This window comes from Euphorbia lathyris, chromosome 8 (assembly GCF_963576675.1).
Source record: "Euphorbia lathyris chromosome 8, ddEupLath1.1, whole genome shotgun sequence".
Taxonomy (NCBI): Eukaryota; Viridiplantae; Streptophyta; class Magnoliopsida; order Malpighiales; family Euphorbiaceae; genus Euphorbia; species Euphorbia lathyris.
Window position 1 is genome coordinate 54727219 of NC_088917.1, and position 21106 is coordinate 54748324.

At 33.4% G+C, this 21106-nt stretch overlaps 2 protein-coding genes across 2 annotated transcripts; both read left to right on the plus strand.

Annotated features, from left to right (window-relative positions):
* Window positions 1–529: 529 nt before the first annotated feature.
* LOC136203521 (triphosphate tunnel metalloenzyme 3) lies at window positions 530–1523 on the plus strand. Its single transcript, XM_065994690.1, has one exon. It carries the CDS (start codon window positions 677–679, stop codon window positions 1283–1285), a length of 609 nt encoding a protein of 202 aa, XP_065850762.1. The 5' UTR covers window positions 530–676; the 3' UTR covers window positions 1286–1523.
* Window positions 1524–8633: 7110 nt separating this feature from the next.
* Window positions 8634–9534, plus strand: LOC136203695 (uncharacterized). Its single transcript, XM_065994896.1, has one exon. It carries the CDS (start codon window positions 8644–8646, stop codon window positions 9532–9534), a length of 891 nt encoding a protein of 296 aa, XP_065850968.1. The 5' UTR covers window positions 8634–8643.
* Window positions 9535–21106: the final 11572 nt, after the last annotated feature.

The window sequence follows — 21106 nt, forward strand, 5'->3', positions numbered from 1 at the left end:
CTTTAACCCTAATAGATAGACTCTCTTTTCTCCTGCGCCAAAATTAATGCCCTTATTTGTCTTTTTGCACAAACCGCTATTATCAATCAGCTAATTTTTACCAAACAGGTCTACACAAATAGCTAATCAAATCAGCTAACAGCTAACAGCTAATTCCAAACAGGGTCATAGTTTATAAATGTTGGACTTAAAAAGTGTATAACAAAAAGGTTTGAAAGGTTATTCCTATTTATAATTGGTCCAAGTTGTGATCAAATTTTTTTTATAACAAAATAGATGTTATTTCTACGTAAAATATTCCTATATATATATATATATATATATATATATATTTTTTTTTTTTTTATATATAGGTTTTACTTAGCACGGGTATATAATATATAGTTCTTTTTGTGTAAGCTTTATTGAGTTCCCACTTTTACAGATGCCAAACGCGTCTTTACGCTTCAGTCTTCACCCAAAATGCTGAGAAGAAAACCAAGCAGAATCGAAGTTGAAATCGAAGACAAAGAAGAACTCGAAGAAGCCCGCAAGCGCAAGGCCGCCACTTCCGCCGCAGTCACCTCTTCCACCGCCGCTACATCGCTCTTTCACCTCCTCGATCGCAATCAAACTAATCCCTCCTCTAAATCCCAACGCATCGGCCTTTCCCCCTGAACACTTTCACCTTCATATCATGGAAGTGGAAGTGAAATTGCGTCTTCCAGATTCAACTAATTTCGCCCGCCTCAATTCCATTCTTTCCCCATTTCATCTCAAAACCCTAAACCAGCACAACCTCTTCTTCGATTCTGATTCCGCCACTCTTTCCTCCCAACGAGCTGTCCTTCGCTGCCGTTTCTTTAACCAAGACTCGCGTTGCGTTCTCTCCCTCAAGGCCAAGCCTGTTCTCATCAATGGGGTGAGCCGAGTTGAAGAAGATGAAGAGGATGTCGATCCATTGATTGGTCGTGAATGCGTGGCTGATCCATCAAAGTTAAGTTCGATTGAATCGAGGATTTTGAATAGGTGCAAAGAAGAGTATGGAATTGGGGGTGAAATGAAATTTGTGTGTTTAGGTGGGTTTGAGAATGTAAGAGAAGTTTATGAGTGGAGAGGGTTGAAGCTGGAAGTGGATGAAACGAAGTATAGCTTTGGGGTTTGTTATGAGTTGGAGTGTGAGACTTCTGATCCTGAAACGGTCAAGAAAGAGCTTGAGGAGTTTCTAAAGGAGAATGAAATCGATTATAAATACTCAGAAATGTCAAAGTTTGCAGTTTTTCGATCTGGCAAGCTGCCTCAGTAAGTTAATTTTCTTTTTAATTATGTTTTGTGGATGTGGTGAAATTTGATTGTGGGAACAAGGATTTGATAGCAATATTAAGTAAATGGCTAATAATTAGTGCTCTTTCATTGTTGCATAACTACTGTTGCTCCCGGAGTTGTCAAACCTTGTAGTATTAACACTTCAGATTGGTATTTTGGACTGGTATTTGAGTTAATGTGTTGCATATTCTTGGTTGAATTTAGATTCTCTATTCTAATGACAGATCTAGCATAGTGTAGTTTTGTTCAGGAATCAGCATTAACAACTCTGAGATTATTGTTTTCTATATTAGCTTGGGGCGTCACCCTGCTTTTAGAGAATTAAATCTCAAGAGCTCTGTTCATGGAAAACATTTTATTTTCCCATTGTTAGCATTTTGTACCATTGGGAAGTTGCTTTATAATATCACCATAGATTCTAACTCACTTTGATGGTAATTAAGAAGTTAATTCATAATTTAGGTGTGATGCATTCAGAAGTGATACTGATTCCAAATTACTGCAAGTTTAAAACCCTACTATCAACTGAGGAATGGTAGTAAAGTAAGTAATGCACTGTGCAACTTAGGAATGGTAGTAAAGTAATAAACATGCTTTTGCTGTTCTTGAAATAAAAGTATTTCTTAGAAAGACATTCTTTCAGAAATGGGGGTAATATAAGGTTTAGGTATTAAAAAGAAGTTGAACAATCATTGTATAAGACCATTTATTTCTCTCAATTTACCATAGTTAAAACCCTATTCTCTTGAAACTGCCTTCCAACAATTGTAAAACCCTAATATCGTGCTTCCTCTCTCATTCTTTATCTTTCCTTCCTACCTACTCCCTCCGATGTATCTACGGCTATATGCATTTTTGGTGCTCTCCGTCCCCTATCCTGTGATGCCAACTCCGCATCCTTCGGGGTTTTTTTTCACGCTTCTTTGCCACTCAAACCTGGATTTCCTCACTTCTTCCCTCTAAGTATCTAAGTGAGTCTTATATTGCTGGAACCAAATTCCTGAAATGCTTGTGGTTGTAAAGAATTTGAAAGGTACTACTCCCAGAGATGAGATTATTGATACCTATGTCAAGACCCTTGCCATAGTTGTTGGCAAGTATGGATGTTTAAAGTTTTAAAGTTGTATTTAGGCCTAATACATCATCAGCTCCCCCAAGTTACCCAAAAAATGCAACTGACCCCTGAACTTCAAAACGTTACAAATAACCCTTCAAATGCCAAGTGGCAGCGCATGATTGGAACTTCAAAACGTTACAACTAACCACCACCTGCTATCACACGCTGCCACGTCGCATTTGAGGGGTTATTTGTAATGTTTTGAAGTTCAGGGGTCGGTTGCAGTTTATGGACAAGTTGGGGAGCTGGGTATGTATTATGCCTTGTATTCATCTATTCTAATCGATACATATACACTTTGTTCTTATGAGTCCATTGTTGTTATTCTTAGATGCACTCTGTTAAGATGGTCATACCTGCTATTATAATGAATGTTTAACATGGGTTATTAATTTGCTTGGAAGGTTACCAAAAAAAAAAAATTTGCTTGGAAGCAATGGGTAGGATATACTCTGTTTCCACTTATTATTTTGCTTGTGGGGGAATTAGTATATCCTACTCCTCCTAGCTTACTCTTTGCAAACAGGGATATAATAATTGTTCTTAGAAAATAATGAATTACCATTTTATTCATTACAATGGAATTTCTATTCCACAATTGTTGGAATAGGAATTTTTTTAATTTAACCTAGATATAGCTATTCCATAACCAATATTTTCTTTAATTCCAAAATTACCTGTCATATCTATTTTTTTTAAAGAATAAACAAATCGATTAGTGAGTAATTGTGACCAAATCGTTACACCCTAATTGCTAAACTGGAGCGGGACAGTCATCGATAAAAAATCATCGGGTTATCCGTGTCAGTTGCCCAATTGGCAAGGGAATGTGCTGATTTCCTTCTCTATATACAAATTGAATTGAGCACCTGTTAAAGACAGTAAACCATGTTGTAACGTCTTCGTACTGGAATCGCATCGATGATAGAGGGAAAGTACAAGATTGGAATGCCCGCACGACTACTTGCACATCTGTTTTGACTATGATGTCGTTGAAGCAGCAATCTCGGGCAAGTAAGAGTCCCTGAAGTACCGCTTGTAATTCCGACGCCTCCACCTTTGAGCAATGGCCAATGGAGATCCCAGCCGAAGCCATCACTTCGCCTATCGAGTTCCTCGCAATCAGACCTACCATACACGTATGGCCATTTTCTCCGAATTTAGCGTCGCAATTAATTTTCACGACACCGCTCGGTGGAGGATACCATACATTTGTAGGATTGTGGTTCGATCTGCTAGGACTATTTGTTTGGCATTGTGACAGATGTCTCTATATTGTAGTAACCTCAAGCTCCCCTTTGTGATGACAATCTTCGCATCTATCCATTTCCTTTCGTGGATGAAGGTGTTTCGACAGAACCAGATCCACCACATTAGGATCACTGCTTTTCGAACATCGGCGGCCGATAGGTTTCCCATACACAGTCGCAACCAGCTTTTGGCATGGTTCTATTTTGTTCATAATTACTAACCATAGTTTTTTATTTTATTTTTATGTATGAGGGAGCGTGCAAGAGTGTACGTACTAGTGTTGAGAGGACTGAAGAGTTCCCGATTACGATTCCACACTTAGCCCATTTCTTTTTGTCATCGTTATGGATGAATTAACGAGTTCACTTCAAGATGGTATACTATGGTGTATGTTGTTTGCAGATGATATTGTGTTGGTTGATGAGACGAAAGAAGGCGTGGAGAGGAAGTTGGAACTATGAAGACAAACTTTGGAATCTAGAGGCTTTTAAGTTGAGCCGAAGTAATACAGAATATTTGGAGTGTATAAGTTTATCTGTGATAGGAGTATGGAGGCAGGGACTATCACCCTGGATGGAAGAGTTGTTCAGGGCTCAGATTGCTTCCGGTATTTAAGGTCTATTATTCAAACGAATGGAGAAGAAGATGAAGATGTTGCTCATAGGATTAAATCTGGTTGGTCGAAGTGGAAGAATGCTACGGGTTTAGCGACGATAGGAGTAGGGAGACATGGACAATCACCCTGGATGAGAGAGTTGTTCAGGGCTCGGATTGCTTCCGGTATTTAGGGTCTATTATTCAAACGGAGGGAGAAGTAGATGGAGATGTTGCTCATAGGATTAAATCTGGTTCATCAAAGTGGAAGAGTGTTACGGGTTTTCTTTGTGATCCCGACATGCCTAATAGATTAAAGGGAAAATTTTACCGCACGACAATTAGACTTGCATTATTATATGGTACATAGTGTTGGGCAGTGAAACACTGTCACATTCATAAGATGTTGGTGGCGGAGATGCATATGTTGAGATGGATGTGTGGTCATACGAGAAAGGATCGGGTGAGTAATGAAATAATTAGGATAAAAGTAGGGGTTACATCTTGAGAATAAAATGAGGGAAAACCGACTAAGGTGGTCTGGCCATGTAAGACGAAGAGCGCTTGATGCGCCGGTTAAGAAGACTGAAGAGTGGCAAATGGATGTAGTGGTGAGGGATAGGGGAAGACCTAAGCAAACTTGGAAGAAGGTGATCGAGAGTGATATGAGTTTATTTGGGATTGAGGAAAATATGGTAGTGGATAGGACGGAGTGGAGAGAAAGAATTTATGTCGTTAACACGACTTGATTTCACGGTTTTGTATGATGGCTCATGTTAGCCGATCCCGAATCATTTCGGGACTAAGACTTTGTTATTGTTGTTGTATATATATACAGTTTTTTGCGTTGTTTTTTTTTGTTTTATCGTTTTTCGTATTTTTTACCGTTTTTACGTTTTTTTTTTGTGTTTTAACTGTTTTTGTTTTTTTTTTTTTTTTTTTGCATTTTTTCGTGTTTATTGTTTTACACGTTTTCCCTTATATAAAATATTTTGGATATTTAAAAAAACTAATGGTTATGAATAAAATTTTAAAATAGATAACAAATTATACTTGGGGTAAAGATATAAAGTTGTCCTGTAAGAAATAACTGAAATAATTATTGTTTAACAATGTAGTTTGATGAATAATTAAAACATATAAACTTAAAATCTTCTAAGAAAAATAAACTTGATATGGCTAGTTATACTAAACTATGTAGTGGGCATATCAATTGTCTGACTTTGAATTATGGATTTGGTATTTCTAGTTGATAATTAAATAGTTGTATAGGTAAAGGTATGATCATAATAATAGTATAATGGGTTAAGGTGCAAAAAATACCTCTAACATTTTGGGTTATGAGCAATTTTACCCCTAACGTTTGTAGCCAAGAGCAATTTTATCCATAACGTTGATAAATTGGATCAATTTCAGATACTATTATAAAATAAAGTCATTTTTTTTCTTTATTTTGCACCAATTGCATATCAATTTGTTCTAAAAAAATAATATAATGTTTTTTATAATTTAATAATAAAATTGGAGATTAATATTTATAAATTCGGTGAATTTTTTGAATTTTTTTTGTCTAATTCGTACAAAAGACAGTATATTTTTAATATAATTTTCTTATTTTTTTTACATCCCAACATATGTTTTGTTAAGAATAATTGAAATTACGATAAACGAAAATAAGCAAACACACAAGAATTGTTTACCCAGTTCGCCACTTAATATAAATGACTACGTCTGGGGGCACTACCAAGCCAGGATATTTACTATAATGAATGAGATACGGATTATAGAGAAAGAGGTTACCTTTATACTCCTTAAACCATAACCGTCTGAAACCCTAATATATATTAGTCTCCATAAGCCCAACATGTTTGTGATTTGTTACTGATAAAATAACGCATGTGTGAAGCGTAGATGAATCTCCGAGAAGACAGTTTGATGAATTATTTCTCAAATTGACTCAATTTATCAATGTTAGGGGTAAAATTGTTATTGGCTTCCAACATTAGGGGTAAAATTGCACCATTTTAGACGTTAGGGGTGAAATTGCTCCTGACTCAAAACGTTAGGGGTATTTTTACACCTTTTTTTAAATAAAGGTTGGGTGTTATTAAAAGCAATGTTTTCAGAACCGGACCGGACATCGAACCGGATTTATATTTGGGTCAGGGGTTACTTGGTTCAACCAAATGACTCGGAATGGTCGAACCGGATGACGTAATAAATAATTAAATAAAAAAATAATATATATTAATTATATATATATTAATTATATAAAAAATACTTTAAAAACCTTAGCAAAAAAAATTCATTATCTAATGTATGCATACTTCAACAACAGTAGCAACACCAAAAATTTACTTCAACAACACAAAAGCACCATCAACAAAATTTTTTTTATGTAATATGCTGCACTTCAACAACATTAGTTTTTGTCTTTTTTTTTTCATATGGTTTGTTTCTTTGGAATTGGAAGAGTTTATTACGTTTAATTAGTTTTTGTCTTTTTTTTTCATATATAATTAAAAAACCGGAGTCAATCCGGTTTCCGGTCCGACCGTCGGTTCCCGGGTTGACACCGGTTTTACACGGGCTGTTGTAATTTCATAAACCCACATCCACCCAATCCGGACAGCAATCCGGTTCCCGGTCCGGCCGGTTCGACCGGCCGGTCCGGTCCGGTTCTGAAAACATTGATTAAAAGCAAAAGCAAAATTTAACAACAGAGCATCTAGAAAACAACTAAGCAAAACGGAAAAAATCCCTACCTAAAGCATTATCGCGAAAGAGAAAAAAACAAAAATCAGGAATTCCATCCCACCAACAAAAATCCGAACTAACTCTACCAAAATCAGCCAGCTTATCCACAACTTGATTACCTTCTCTGGACACATGAGAAAAAAACTACTTCCATCTGTAATATATGCTCCAAACAGTTCTGCCAATCCACCCTAATAGATATATTTTTAATTTGCTTATGTTTTGCCAAGTTTGAGATTTCTTTTTAATACCATCAATCTGGGTTGTGCCTGACTCTGAATTGAAAGTTCAGAGGTAGAAAAAGTTGGATAACCTAATTTTTCTAAGTCCTATACAAACTCTTTTCTCATTAAGTTTTTTATAAGCATTCAAATTACTGGATAAAGATTCAAGGATTTAATTTTTTTTAGACCTAAAAACCCATATACCTATCATGCTTTTAATTAATAATTTAAACACCAAAATAATTAATTGAAATAATATATAGGGTTGAGGATTTTGAATATTCTTGAACCTGGCTTAATATCCAAATGAAACAATATTATTTTGGAGATTTTCGAATTCTTACTAATATGTTAGAGTTGAATATCTACATAAAAATATCTAAAAACCAAATTAAACCGGACCGAATCGTACCATTATTTCTAATTAGATAGAATTCTAAAGATTTTTAAATTTTCGTATCTGACCGAAACGATCTCACACCTATTACAACCCAACGTAAACACATCCAAATTCCGACCTAACCTAAATACCACTAAAGTAACATATCATAACCGAGATACTTAATACTCTAAAAACATTGAATAACGTCAACATACTAAAATTACTCTTAAAACAACGAAACGAAAAGTATAGGTTTCTAAAATACTGGGAATGACGTAAAATAAAAGAAATTCAATCATAAATATCAGAAATCAACAATTCTATTAAAATAAATAAATATGCAGATCTCTATGTTATCTTTCAATTTCTGGTATCATAGTTTCAATTTCTTCCAATCTTCAACAAATTCATGCCAAAATATGGTTATCTACATGCTCCCAATTAACTGATCGGAAATTGCAAATACTTATAAAGTGTAAACCTTCAATCCATCACCAAATTCTTTTCGATGGAAACAATATCCAACAAAATCTTCCACCTCAAGTTTGAGGTACAAATTAAAGTTTTGTACTAGTATTTTTTTTTTTTTTTTTTTTTGCGGTACATAGAATCTAACAAAGGAAAGTTAATGGATACATTTGTATTGAATTAAGTTAAGATGAAAGACAGTGAGATTTTGTTCAAGTCTGTCTTGTATGAGTTGCAAAGAAAAATGTGGATCTTTAAATGAGCCATTATGAGGTCGTGTCCCCAGATAGAAGTGGAATGCCGAACCCCTAGTCTTTCTAACTCAATCTATAAATGAATCAGAACGTTACAAATCATATACACTGAATTTTGAGTTTTTGGACATGTTTAGTGCTTGCAATAAAGTAAAAATTGAATGCATTGAATGAGGCAGAATTAGTACAGGTTAAGAGTAACAGTAGTAACCCCCAAATACAGAAAAGCATAAATAGGCCAAATTCCATCAACAAAACACACAATCAACAAAGTAATAACATAGTAAAGAGATGGCAGCATTAGCAATGAAGAAAATTGAGATGATGATTGTGATAGTCATAGGAATTTTAGCCACAGCAGTATTATCAGAATATGTGGAAGTAACCCCAGCGCCAGGCCCAAGTATATGGACAGAGAAAGCAGCAGTATTATCAGAATATGTGGATGTAGCCCCAGCCCCAGGTCCAAGTATATGGACAGAGAAAGCAGCAGCATTATCAGAATATGTGGAAGTAGCCCCAGCCCCAGGTCCAAGTATATGGACAGAGAAAGCAGCAGTATTATCAGAATATGTGGAAGTAGCCACAGCCCTAGGCCCAAGTATATGGACAGAGAAAGCAGCAGTATTATCAGAATATGTGGAAGTAGCCCCAGCCCCAGGCCCAAGTATATGGACAGAGAAAGCAGCAGTATTATCAGAATATGTGGAAGTAGCCCCAGCCCCAGGTCCAAGTATATGGACGGAGAAAGCAGCCGTATTATCAGAATATGTGGATGTAGCCCCAGCCCCAGGGCCAAGTATATGGACAGAGAAAACAGCCGTATTATCAGAATATGTGGATGTAGCCCCAGCCCCAGGTCCAAGTATATGGACAGAGAAAGCAGCAGTATTATCAGAATATGTGAATGTAGCCCCAGCCCCAGGTCCAAGTATATGGACAGAGAAAGCAACAGTAAATGCAGAAGGGGGAAACGAGTGCTGGTCAGCTCTTGTAGGCATACCAGGATGCCTTAATGGTACTCGTAGTGGGGAAGCAGCCATCTTTAGCACTGCTTGTTGCAACGAAGCTAACAAAATCACTGAAGATTGCTGGCTTAAATTGTTCCCTTTGTTTCCATTCATAGCCCAACTTCTCAAGAACTTCTGCTCTCTACTCCCTTCCCCTCCCCCTTCCGTATGATCCTTGTTTTCTTTACTTACTAAATATATGTTATCCTAATAATAATAATTAATCAAATAAAATGTTTATTTATGCTTTCTCCTTTCAATTTCATTATCCCATACAAGTTATTGAAATCACTACATTCAGAGATATTGAAATCAAACTCTTGTTATTCATTCTCAATAATTAAAATTAAAATCACAGTATTCCATAAAAAAAGGTAAATTGCTATTTGGTAGAGCAATAATGGTTGAAGGAAGTAGTAAATAGATGTAGAGAATTTGGAAAGCGGAGAAAAACAGGAACCAGACATTGATAAGCCTCAGCAAGTCCTCTGCAACATTCAGAAGAAATCTCCATTTTCTGAGAAATACTATATGATTTAGCAACCGGATGAATGCAACGTTCTTGAATGCATATATCTCTCATACATTTATTAACTTGAGACTCGAAAGGCGGCTGCTGATGATGCTCGTCGACCTCTAGAAACGGATATCGTTGGTGCAATGGCAATCTTTGCTGAGAATACTTCGCAGTAATGTCGAGAGCAGCTAGACCTTGAAGAAGACATGTAACAAGGATCATAATTCCGATTACTTTCTTCATATTGCTTTTTTTCTTTTTATGTTTGCAGCTAATCAAATCCAAAGGAACTCCGGTGCGGCTATTTATATAGGCCTCTCACTAGAAAGTATAATTCAATTAGAATTCAGTTAACCCTATTTACACTATCAGAACAAGATAGGGATTAAGTACAATTAAACTATATATTCTTTTATCCTTTCACAAATATATATTTTATATCATAAATTCTTACCTTCAAAAGGTCATAATTCAGTCCAGCTCCAATATAAAAAACAGAAAGAAAACATACCATTGCTATTAAATTTATGAAAACAAGATACTACTTCCCTTATAACATTGAACTAATGAGATAAATTAATTCAACTAAATAAGAAAATTCTTTTCTACCAACAACTAAAATAATAATCGAAAATCTTCCATTAAACTATAAACTAACAAACCCTAACCATTACCAAGAAATACTAATTTAGAACTCAAAACGCCGAGAGCAGACCAAATCACCGGCAAAATCTAAAGAAAACTCTGGCAGCCATGGATCAGAACCATCCCTCAAATGATGGAGAAGGAGCTTCAGAAGGAGGTTGAGGTTCTTCCACAAGCGGAGGTTGAGGCTCTCCGACAAACGGAGGTTGAGGTTCTCCGACTAATGGAGCCGGAGGATAAGCAGAGGGAGGTTGAGGTTCTCCAAAAAACGGAGAGGGAGCCGGAGGAGAAGCAGATGGAGGTTTTACAGCATTAACATTAGAGCAATGATTCTTCAATAAATGAAAGAAATCAGGAGTCTTAAAACGGGCAAAAACAGGAGAAACACAATCATCAGTCATATTATCGACAGCCTGACAACATTGAGGAGAAAGATCGAGTTTGTGAGTATAAAAAGAGATGATAATCTGACGATTACAAGCTGCTTCAATCCTTATATCTCTAACACATTTAATCACTTTTGGTGGAATAGGAAGAGGCCTCCTCCATCCCCATCCCCATCCCCATCCCCAATGCCATGGCCATCTTTCTTCCGATACTTTCATTGCCTCATTTTCATTATCTGCAGCTACGCTTTGGATGATGCATCCCAGCAGAACAATTGCTGCAATTACTTTCATTTTCATCATTTTTTTTAGAGTAAGACCAAATGATAATCCGGCCATTTTTATAATTGAAATCAATCTCTAGAGATTGATTTCAATTATACTTCTCCTACTGTAATTTCGTTGCTTAGTTATTTGATTTCATACTTATCTTTTTTTTATATATAATTAATTAGTTACTCTTTGATTTATATCATATTTTCTTCATAGCTATCCCAGAGATTTTATAATTATTCCTTTCTGTTTATCTAATAAGTGTGTGTTGAAATTTGAAAACTGAATTTATCCGGATTCATTATGTTTAAATAAATACAATACTTTCTGAATTATATTAATTATGAGATAAGGACATGTGAATTGTTATTGTATTTTTTTTTTTTTTTTCAACGATGGATTTTACTGATTTGGAATTTCCCAAGATCCTTCTAATTCTAATTGATACTATCCTAAAAAAAATAATAATCTTAATGAGGAAGCATATTCCACAAAACTAGGGGTATGTATCGGTTCAGTTTAAACCATATACCGAATTGAACAAATTTAATTTGGTTTTTTTGGTTCGGCTTTTTTGACAATTCGGTTTGATATAGATTTTAGTTTTAGATACATTTTGATATTTGGTTTGATAAAAAAATGTAAAGAGACCGAAATACACCGAATTGTACGTATTCTACATTATATATAAAACAGTAATCTCTGCCCTATCAGAAGGACCTATACCGGTCTCCTCACTACACTTTCTTTATTTGGATATTCTAGATTTTCTTTCTTCATTTTCAGTTTGCAATTTCGCTTTCATTCGTCGGGAGGGAAATAATGTGGCTCATTGTTTAGCTAAATGGGCACAGAATATCCCTTCTACAATAATTACCTTAGGTGTTGTTCCCGTTCACATCCGATATGCCCTGTGTAAGGATTCGATTTTGATTTAATATATGTGATTCTTTCCCTCCAAAAAAAATTATATACATATAATTCTACAAGTTTAGTTTTTTTATTGTTAATATATCTTCTAAAAAAAGCCAATATAAATATATTTTGAAAGTATTTCAATTATTTTTATTATTGAGGTAAATTTTTTTTGTGGGATTTGTGTTCACGGGGATGATGAGGCCAAAGAGCAAGATGGCAGGAATGAGAAAGTTAAGGACCAGGAAGACGAGGTCGAGGATTGTGATAGTGGCCCCGATGGCCGTGATGATTTTCCTCGAGCATCCACACATTTTGGCAAACTTGTATTTTGGCAATTGCGAAACAACTAAATCACAATAGGTAATTCACAATTGTGATTAGAAGTTCACAATTCCTAAAACACGAAACTCAATTTTTCAACTAGATGGCAATTTATTCAAATTGTGAAATAATAATGTTAAACGTTAGTTCGCAATTGGACTAGGATGTTCGCAATTGGTAATATGCGAAGTGAAGAAAACTAGGTTAAATTGCTTTGTAATTCAGGAATTGCGTAGTAAGTGTATATAAATTGTGAATTATATTTTTCGACTAACTTAGAATTAACTTCAACTACATATAATTACCAATTGCAATTGATTATTATGTATTTAAAATCAACAAAAACTTACATGATGTTGGAAATCAACAATAAGCTTGGATTGATTCTTGAAAGTGATGTTGGAGATGAAGTTTGAATGAAATGAGATGAGAAAATAAAGAGATGAACTTTGGATTGTGATTTTATGTTGTGTTATTAGTTATATATATGCTAAGGGTATTTTTGAAAAACATGTATTGTAAAGTGTGGTGCCTTCTATGGTTACTTTGTTTTTGACAAAGTATCATTACTTGGTGTGTTTTCACCATTGAATGATGGATTAAAAAATTAATCCAATGGTGAAAACACACAAAGCAAGGCTTACTTTGTTAAAAACAAAGTAAGCATAGCCTTTACCTTGTAAGTGTGTATATATTTAGTAGCATGTGCTGAAGACCTGTTCATGGCCGCATCCAACAGGTTTTGTCTAAAAATACTCAGTCCAGATCCAGCACATCCCACTGTTAATTTAGGTGGGCTCGGGCTCAAAAATCAAATCCCAAGCCCACCCAGTCTACTGTTAATTTAGGCGGACTCGGACTCAAAAATTAAATCCCAAGCTCAGCCCATATAAGCCCACTTAAATATATATTTATAGTTTTTAATAATAAAAATTTAAATTTATACTTAAAAATAAAAATTAATATATAAACATATAAATTTTATTAATTAATATAAATAGGCGGGCCGGGCTGGACCGTACCATGCTATTTTTATAAATATCAAGTCTGTCCAAAAAAGAGGCAGACATTAGCGGGCCTGGACCGGGTTGGACCTAGAGACAAATTTTCATGTCCAAGCCCGGTCCACGAGTATTTGGACTTGTGAACATGTCTAGTTGAAATGAGTCCAAAAATCTAAATCGATCTCTTCATTAAGTTAGTTTTGTAAATTTCCCTATTATTTACTATAACCAATAACTTAAAATAGTTTTTTTAAAATAATTTATCCAATTTTTCGGTTTGAGTCTCGTTAGGCATCCTTTAGGTGGATCCTCTTCTAATTAAACTATGACATAAATTCGAGATCTAGCTTAAGCGACTTGATGCACTTAACTACTCAAGTCAAATCCCTTAATTGGTACTTAAAATAGTTTTTTAAGTGCAAAATATAATTTAATCACTAAAATTTGAAATATATTAAATTTCATATGATGACGGAGAGAGGGAACAAGCCTACCAAATCATGGTAAACAAAATGAAAATAGGTTAACTAATTGAGGAATAAAGGAGAATTGACACTTTAAAAAAAATCTACTTAGGTAATTCCTAACAATTATTAGTCATTATTAGTCTCGAAGAGATTTGGATCCTAATCTTTATTGGATAAGAAATCTCTATCTTAATTCTAATTTCCAATTGAATTAGACTTGCTAGCAAGAGGCTATATAAATACACACATCAAGTCTCTTGGAGTTGATTAGCTGCAAACATCAAAAACAATATGAAGAAATTAATTGAAACTGTCCTCCTTCTTGCATGTCTCGTTCAAGCTCTACCTGCTCTACGTAGTGAGGCATATGCATTATCGATGTATTCTGAGCAATGATTGTCATTGCACCATCAATATCTGTTCCAAGAGGTTGGTGAGCCGCTTTTCGAGGCTCAAGTTTATAAGTGTTTGGGAGATATACGCATGCAAAAAGGTTGCACTCATCAGATCGCTAAATCATATGTTTCCCATAAAATGGAGCTTTCATCCGAATGTTGTAGAGGAATTGGTAAGGTTTACGATTGTGCGATTTCTCTTTTTCCCCACTTTCCAAACTCTCTATTTACTATTTCCTTCATCGACTATTGCTCTACCAAATAGAAATGTTAACTCACCCATTAAAATGTTTATTTGTTTAATTATAATTATAGGTTATCTATATATATCATGTATAAAAAATAGTCAATAATAATAATAAGTATTTTCTTATATTATTTTATAAAAAATTTAATGTATCACATATCACATTATCAATAATTTAATATCGCATTACATATTATTAATAAAAAAAACACATCTCAATAATTGAGAAAGTTTATTTATCCGTTACTACAAATGGCTTATAAGATTTTTTTTAAATATCACGTTTAATATCATGTTATTTATACTATATATAATAACGGAAGCAAAGAGAAATAAGGAGAAGTGTTTTAGAAGCCTTTTTGATGAGTTGTCAATGTAGTAAAAAATCAAAATTAAAAAGATTTAATTAATTAAAAATAACAGATTTATATTTATAATATATTAAATAATTACTAGCTCATTAATTAAAATAATAAAAGAAAGTAAGAGTTACAAGAAGATTAAAAAACATAAATCCAAAAGTCACAAATAAACTTCTATATAGAGCATGATAGATAGTATCACACCATTATATTCATTGGTCATGATAGATAATATTATGTTTCTGAAGGTAATTATTCGATTTTTTTTCATATGTTGTAGTTATTTTGTTCTCAATTGTGTTGTTGTTTTATTTTTATTAAACAATAGTTGTTATAGTTTCATCTTTCAGATCCATTTCTACAGTTACCCAGGTTCTATACTTCTCGCTACCTTATCCATATTTTCTTTTTTATTTGTCTTTTTTTTTCCAAACTGATATCTTCAATTGAAGAAATCTGATAGAAATATTTACAAGAAATTCATATGTTTCTCGAGGTAATTATTCAATTTTTTTTTTCATATGTTATAGTTATTTTTGTTCTCAATTGTGTTTTTTTATTAAACAATAGTTGTTATAGTTTCATATTTTCAGAGATGAAATTTCACTTCTGTCGTTACCCAGGTTCCATACCTCTCGTTGTCTTATCCATGTTTTCTTTTTTATTTGTCTTTTTTTTTTTCAAAATGAATAAACTAAAGATTTTGTATATTTGCATTCTTTTTTAGTATATGTTGCTAGGTTTTATCGTTTCGATTGTTAACTCTAACTATAATTTAGATTTTCGGCTTTATATGAACTCAATTGTTAGCTTTAATTGAAGTTAAATTTTTATCAAAAAAAAATTGAAGTTAAATTAATTTTTCTAATTTGGAACCTGTTGAAATTCACTCATTTTTTTAGTTTGAGTTTATCTAACTGATATGGATTGTATTTTTTTTTTCATGCATTTTGCTACAAATAGATATAAAGTTTCACACAATAGTCATTCATTGAAGTAAATATTAAAGAAGTATTGAAATATTATACTTACAATGAAGTTTATTTTAATTATAAATTATGTTATATCATTATTATTATTAAGGAGTTATTTTTTCCCAGTTCTCTCGACAAACGTCTAATACACTTGATAAGATGTTTATTCTCGAAGAATTTGGATTATGCCAGATACGAATTCAAAAGGTAAATAAAAATAAATTTTGATGCTCAAAATCCAAAAAATGTACATTAATTATGGGGTATTAAGATAATTGCTTTTGCAACATTGATTATATAGTTTTTAATTATTATATTGTGGTTTATACAAAACTGTTAGTATTTTAAGAGTTTTTAACAGATGAAAATGAAACATGAGCATAAGACAAGTTGTTGTAAAATATTAATTAAAAAATATTATTATTTGAATCTCTTCAAATTCTCGAATGTTGAGCATAATGATTCTAATTAATAGAATCAATTTCACATATTAATTATAAAATGTTTTTTTTTGTACTGAGTGGTTACAATTGCGATTTAATTCTATTTAACTAAAATTAATTTATGGACTTAATACTTCATTAAGAAAAAATAAAAATTTAATTAATGGACAAAAAATATTTCCACTCTCCTCTTTATATGCTTATATCTTACATTCTCTCTTACTTTCGAAAAAAAACGAGAGGAATAGTTCTCTCCTAATTATCTTTTTTGTCCCTTTATTTTTGTTTTCTATTCTTTTGTTTGTTTTTCTTGCTTACGAAATTCAAGAATATATAATTATTAGAAAATATTAATAAATTCAAATAAGTGATATCTTCGAGCGTGACTGATATTCAATACAGTGAAAGAATGGAGTACAAATTGATTGAATGTCTTGATGAGATATTATGGGATAAAAAAAATAAGACAAATCATTATCTTAAATGATTCAATTGGATATGTTGGATTATTGTTGGATAATGAATAATTGAATTCGAATACTTGATGATCATGAAATTCCACCAAGCAAAATGATTATCATCAAGATGAATTTGTGACTAATTCTTATGAATTTTATTTTTTTTATATGTAACATATAGAATTGATAAAGTTTCTTTATATGCAATATTAGAAATGTAACGCCCGTAAAATTTATTCGTATTTTTAAAAAAAATTTATTTCTTCTGGGTTATCAATTGACTTGTGATATTATATATTACATATAATCGACTAGGTATTTTATTATCGGTATTGTATCCTTAAATTTTAATTCTAAAATAATTAAAGAGTTAGGGTAATAAAACTAATTTAATTTTTAATAAAGTGTTATTTATATTAGGAAATAAAGTAGATAAAGTAAACGAATTAATTTAATTAATTACCATATATATATATATATTGCTATTAATTAGAATTTCGTGAATTAGTTAGATAATGCCTTGTATATAAAAAGAAATGGAAGTAACTTAATCTTAAATTATATAGACATACAAAAAAGAGAGGACACGTGATTAAAAAAATAAATAATAATGTTTAGGGTTTGAAAGAAAACTAAACCTGGGAAATTAGTATAAATAGAATAAAGAGGAGACTAATTTATTTTTTGGGAGGGTGGTTCTGCCGCAAAACCACGGGAAAGAAATATTAGAATTTTCAATTGCTTCATTTACACAAAGAGTACGAGAAATCAAGTCCACAGTTAAAGCATAAAAGTTAGATGCGTAGATAATTTTCGATTGGAATTTAAGGTAAGTGGTTAATTAAATATATAGTATGTGTTATTGTTTGTTTGGGTGCTATATTTGGCTTGGTGTAATAATTGCTTATTGATTGATTTATATGATTGACATGTATACTAGATATATTTATGATGACTACAGTGACGTGAATGAATTGAATTTTGATATTGATGGTTGTGAGGACATGAATGGTTTTTAGATCGAGATTTATTAGGGATCGAATGGAAATTGATTATGATACAGTTGATAAACGTTGGATAATATGAGAGACTGGAAAATTATGAGAAAAAGCTTATCTAGGATAGTATATTCAATGGTTGCGACTGAATTGAGAAAATCGAATTGTATGATCATGTGAAATATTGACACCGGGTATTTGTTACGACAGGGTGTTAAGGTACCGGGTATTTATTACGACAGGGTACCTAGAAGACGGGATACCGGGTATTTGTTACGACAGGGTATCCCAGGATATGATTTTATTGGCCAAGCAACCATTGGGTATTACTAGACTAGAGTAAGCAGGGCCCTTTGAATAAATTAATAACAATATTTATTTATTGGATATTTTGCTTGATAACTAATAATTATTAAATGCATGTAAATTGAATTGTATGCGTGTGTGGTTGTGCTATGTATTTAATTGGCTACCTTACTGGGCCTCCCAAGCTCACCCCACTCTCCATCAGTTTTCTTGTCAGGTTAATGTCATGAAATGTTTAGCGATGCTCGTATGGATCGGCCAGTATGTGGAGTCGTCAGTCTTTAAGTGTTTGCTTTTATTTCATAAATGATATTATTCGGGTTGTGCCCATCAATTTGAGGATACACTGAATAAAATTTTATTATTATCTATATGGTTATGGTTTGTAAAAAAAAAGGGTGTTACATTTAATTGGTATCAGAGCCGACTCTCCACATACGATGTGTGGTTCGGGGACGAACCAGGCGGAAGCTGGTGGGCCTATAACGACCCGGTCCGGAGAGGGTGGCGCCGGGGTAGAAGGCCTGAGCAAGGAGCGGCCCTAAGGGATGGCGATGGGGGCAGGAATGAACTGAATCCCACATCGGAAATGGAGAGGGAGTGATTGGGGCTTATTAGTAAGATGTGAATCCAATACATGCAGACGCGTTTTAAAGCCGTGAGACCCAATGTGTTGGAATTGGGCCAGAGCGGACAATATCTACATGATATTGGACCAGGGTGTTACAAGAAAAGTATTGATGCTAATAGTTTATAACATAATATATTGATGTTGCTTCCATTTTAATATACATTGTAATTCTTTTGTATCGTAGATATAATATATAATTTTAATTATAGTTTAATTCAATTTTTGTTTAACATATATTGTAATTCTTTTGTATCATAGGTATAATATTTAATTTTATTTGTAGTCTAATTCAATTTTTAGTTTTTTTATTATATTCTAATATATTTCTTAATGGCCTAATGCATATCCAACCCCCTAAAGTTGTCCATTTTGTTCATTTAACCCTCTCACCTCACGGGACAACCCTTTAACCCCCTAAACTCCAAAAAAATGCTACTTTTAACCCCATATTTTAGACTGCCGAGATATAATGTTGTCCGTGTGTATCACGCGCGTGACACGTGTGTATCCCGCATTACCCAGCCCCCTAAAGTTGTCCATTTTGTTCATTTAACCCCCTCACCTCATGGGACAACCCTTTAACCCCCTAAACTCCAAAAAACGCTACTTTTAACCCCATATTTTAGACTGTCGAGATATAATATTGTCCGTGTGTATCACGCGCATGACACGTGTGTAACGGGATATTCCCTCACATGCTCGGCGAGCAAGAATGGGTGTGCTCGGCGAGCACCTTGGGGAAATCGATTTCCCCACTTCATCAGACACTCAGGGCATCGACCAAGCGAATTAGGAATTCTGCTCGGCGAGCAAGAGCATATGTGCTCGGCGAGCAAGAGCTACCTTTCTTGTATGCATTATATTGTGTAATGGCTACCTTTCTTGTTTGCTGCTGTTCTTATCTTGTGTATGCATTATCTTGTGTAATAGCTACATTTCTTGTATGTATTATATTGTGTAATGGCTACCTTTTTTAATATGATGAAATAAACTTGATTTGCTCTTTTCTTTCCTACTTTCTTCTTTTGAAAGTCTTTAATATTGAAAATTTGCTATAAATATCATTTAGTCATCACTTCTCTTCCACTGTATTCTATACTTCATGTCAAATTAGATTTTAACTCTTCCTTTGTATTGCCTTTCACTGTATCTATATACACTGTGGTCATAATTCATACAAAGTTAAAGCATTTTTTACAATTCCAACGTGGATTGAGACCAAAAAAAGCACCAATTAAAAATTAAAAAGACACCAATTAAATCTTCTTTATCTCCAATGCCCGTACTTGAGTTGGAACTAGGAGTTTTTTTGGAGTTTAGGGGGTTAAAGAGTTGTCACGTGAGGTGAGGGGGTTAAATGAACAAAATGGACAACTTTAGGAGGCTGGGTATGCATTTTTTTTTACCGTTGGAGGCAAGAACAAAATCCTCCCACGCGCCTCCTGTGTTTGAGACACAAACGTTGACTAGGTCAATGCCACGTCGGACGATATGGGGTTAAAAGTAGCGTTTTTTTTTAGTTTAGGGGGTTAAAGGGTTGTCCCGTAAGGTGAAGGGGTTAAATGAACAAAACGGACAACTTTAGGGGATGAATATGCATTAGGCCTTTCTTAATTAATCTCATATTTTATTATTATTGTTTCACAGAATTTCAATTATAAGAAAATATGAAAATATATTAAAATTACTAAAAAATAGGGTTAAGGTGTAAAAATACCCCTAACGTTTTGGGTCAGGAGCAATTTTACCCCTAACGTCTAAAATGGTGCAATTTTACCCTTAACGTTTGTAGCCAAGAGCAATTTTACCCCTAACGTTGATAAATTGGGTCAATATCAGAAATAATTCATCAAACTGTCTTCTCGGTGATGAATCTTATCATCTACACTTCACATGTGCGTCATTTTATCAGTAACAGATCATAAACATATGCTGGGATGTGAAAAAAATAAAAAAAGAAAAAAAATTTATACTGTTTTTGGTACGAATTAGACAAAAAAATTCAAAAAATTCACCAAATTTATAAATATTAATCTCCAATTCTATTATTAAATTACAAAAAAACATGAAATCCTTTTTTTTAGAATGAATTGATATGCAATTGGTGCAAAATAATGAATAAAAATATCTGTGTTTTATAATAGTGTCGGAAATTGACCCAAATTACCAACGTTAGGGGTAAAATTGCTCTTGGCTACAAACGTTAGGGGCAAAATTGCACCATTTTAGACGTTAGGGGTAAAATTGCTCCTGACCCAGAACATTAGGGGTATTTTTGCACCTTAACCCTAAAAAATATAAATCATTGAATTTTGTAAAAATAAATAAATTATTCACCTTTAATTAAAATTCTATGAAAAAAATTAATCAACTATTTTTAAAATTAATTTAATTTGATT

Excerpts from the sequence above, each read along its gene's own strand:
- LOC136203521 (XM_065994690.1), top strand. The coding sequence starts at position 677 with ATGGAAGTGGAAGTGAAATTGCGTCTTCCAGATTCAACTAATTTCGCC.
- LOC136203695 (XM_065994896.1), top strand. The coding sequence starts at position 8,644 with ATGGCAGCATTAGCAATGAAGAAAATTGAGATGATGATTGTGATAGTC.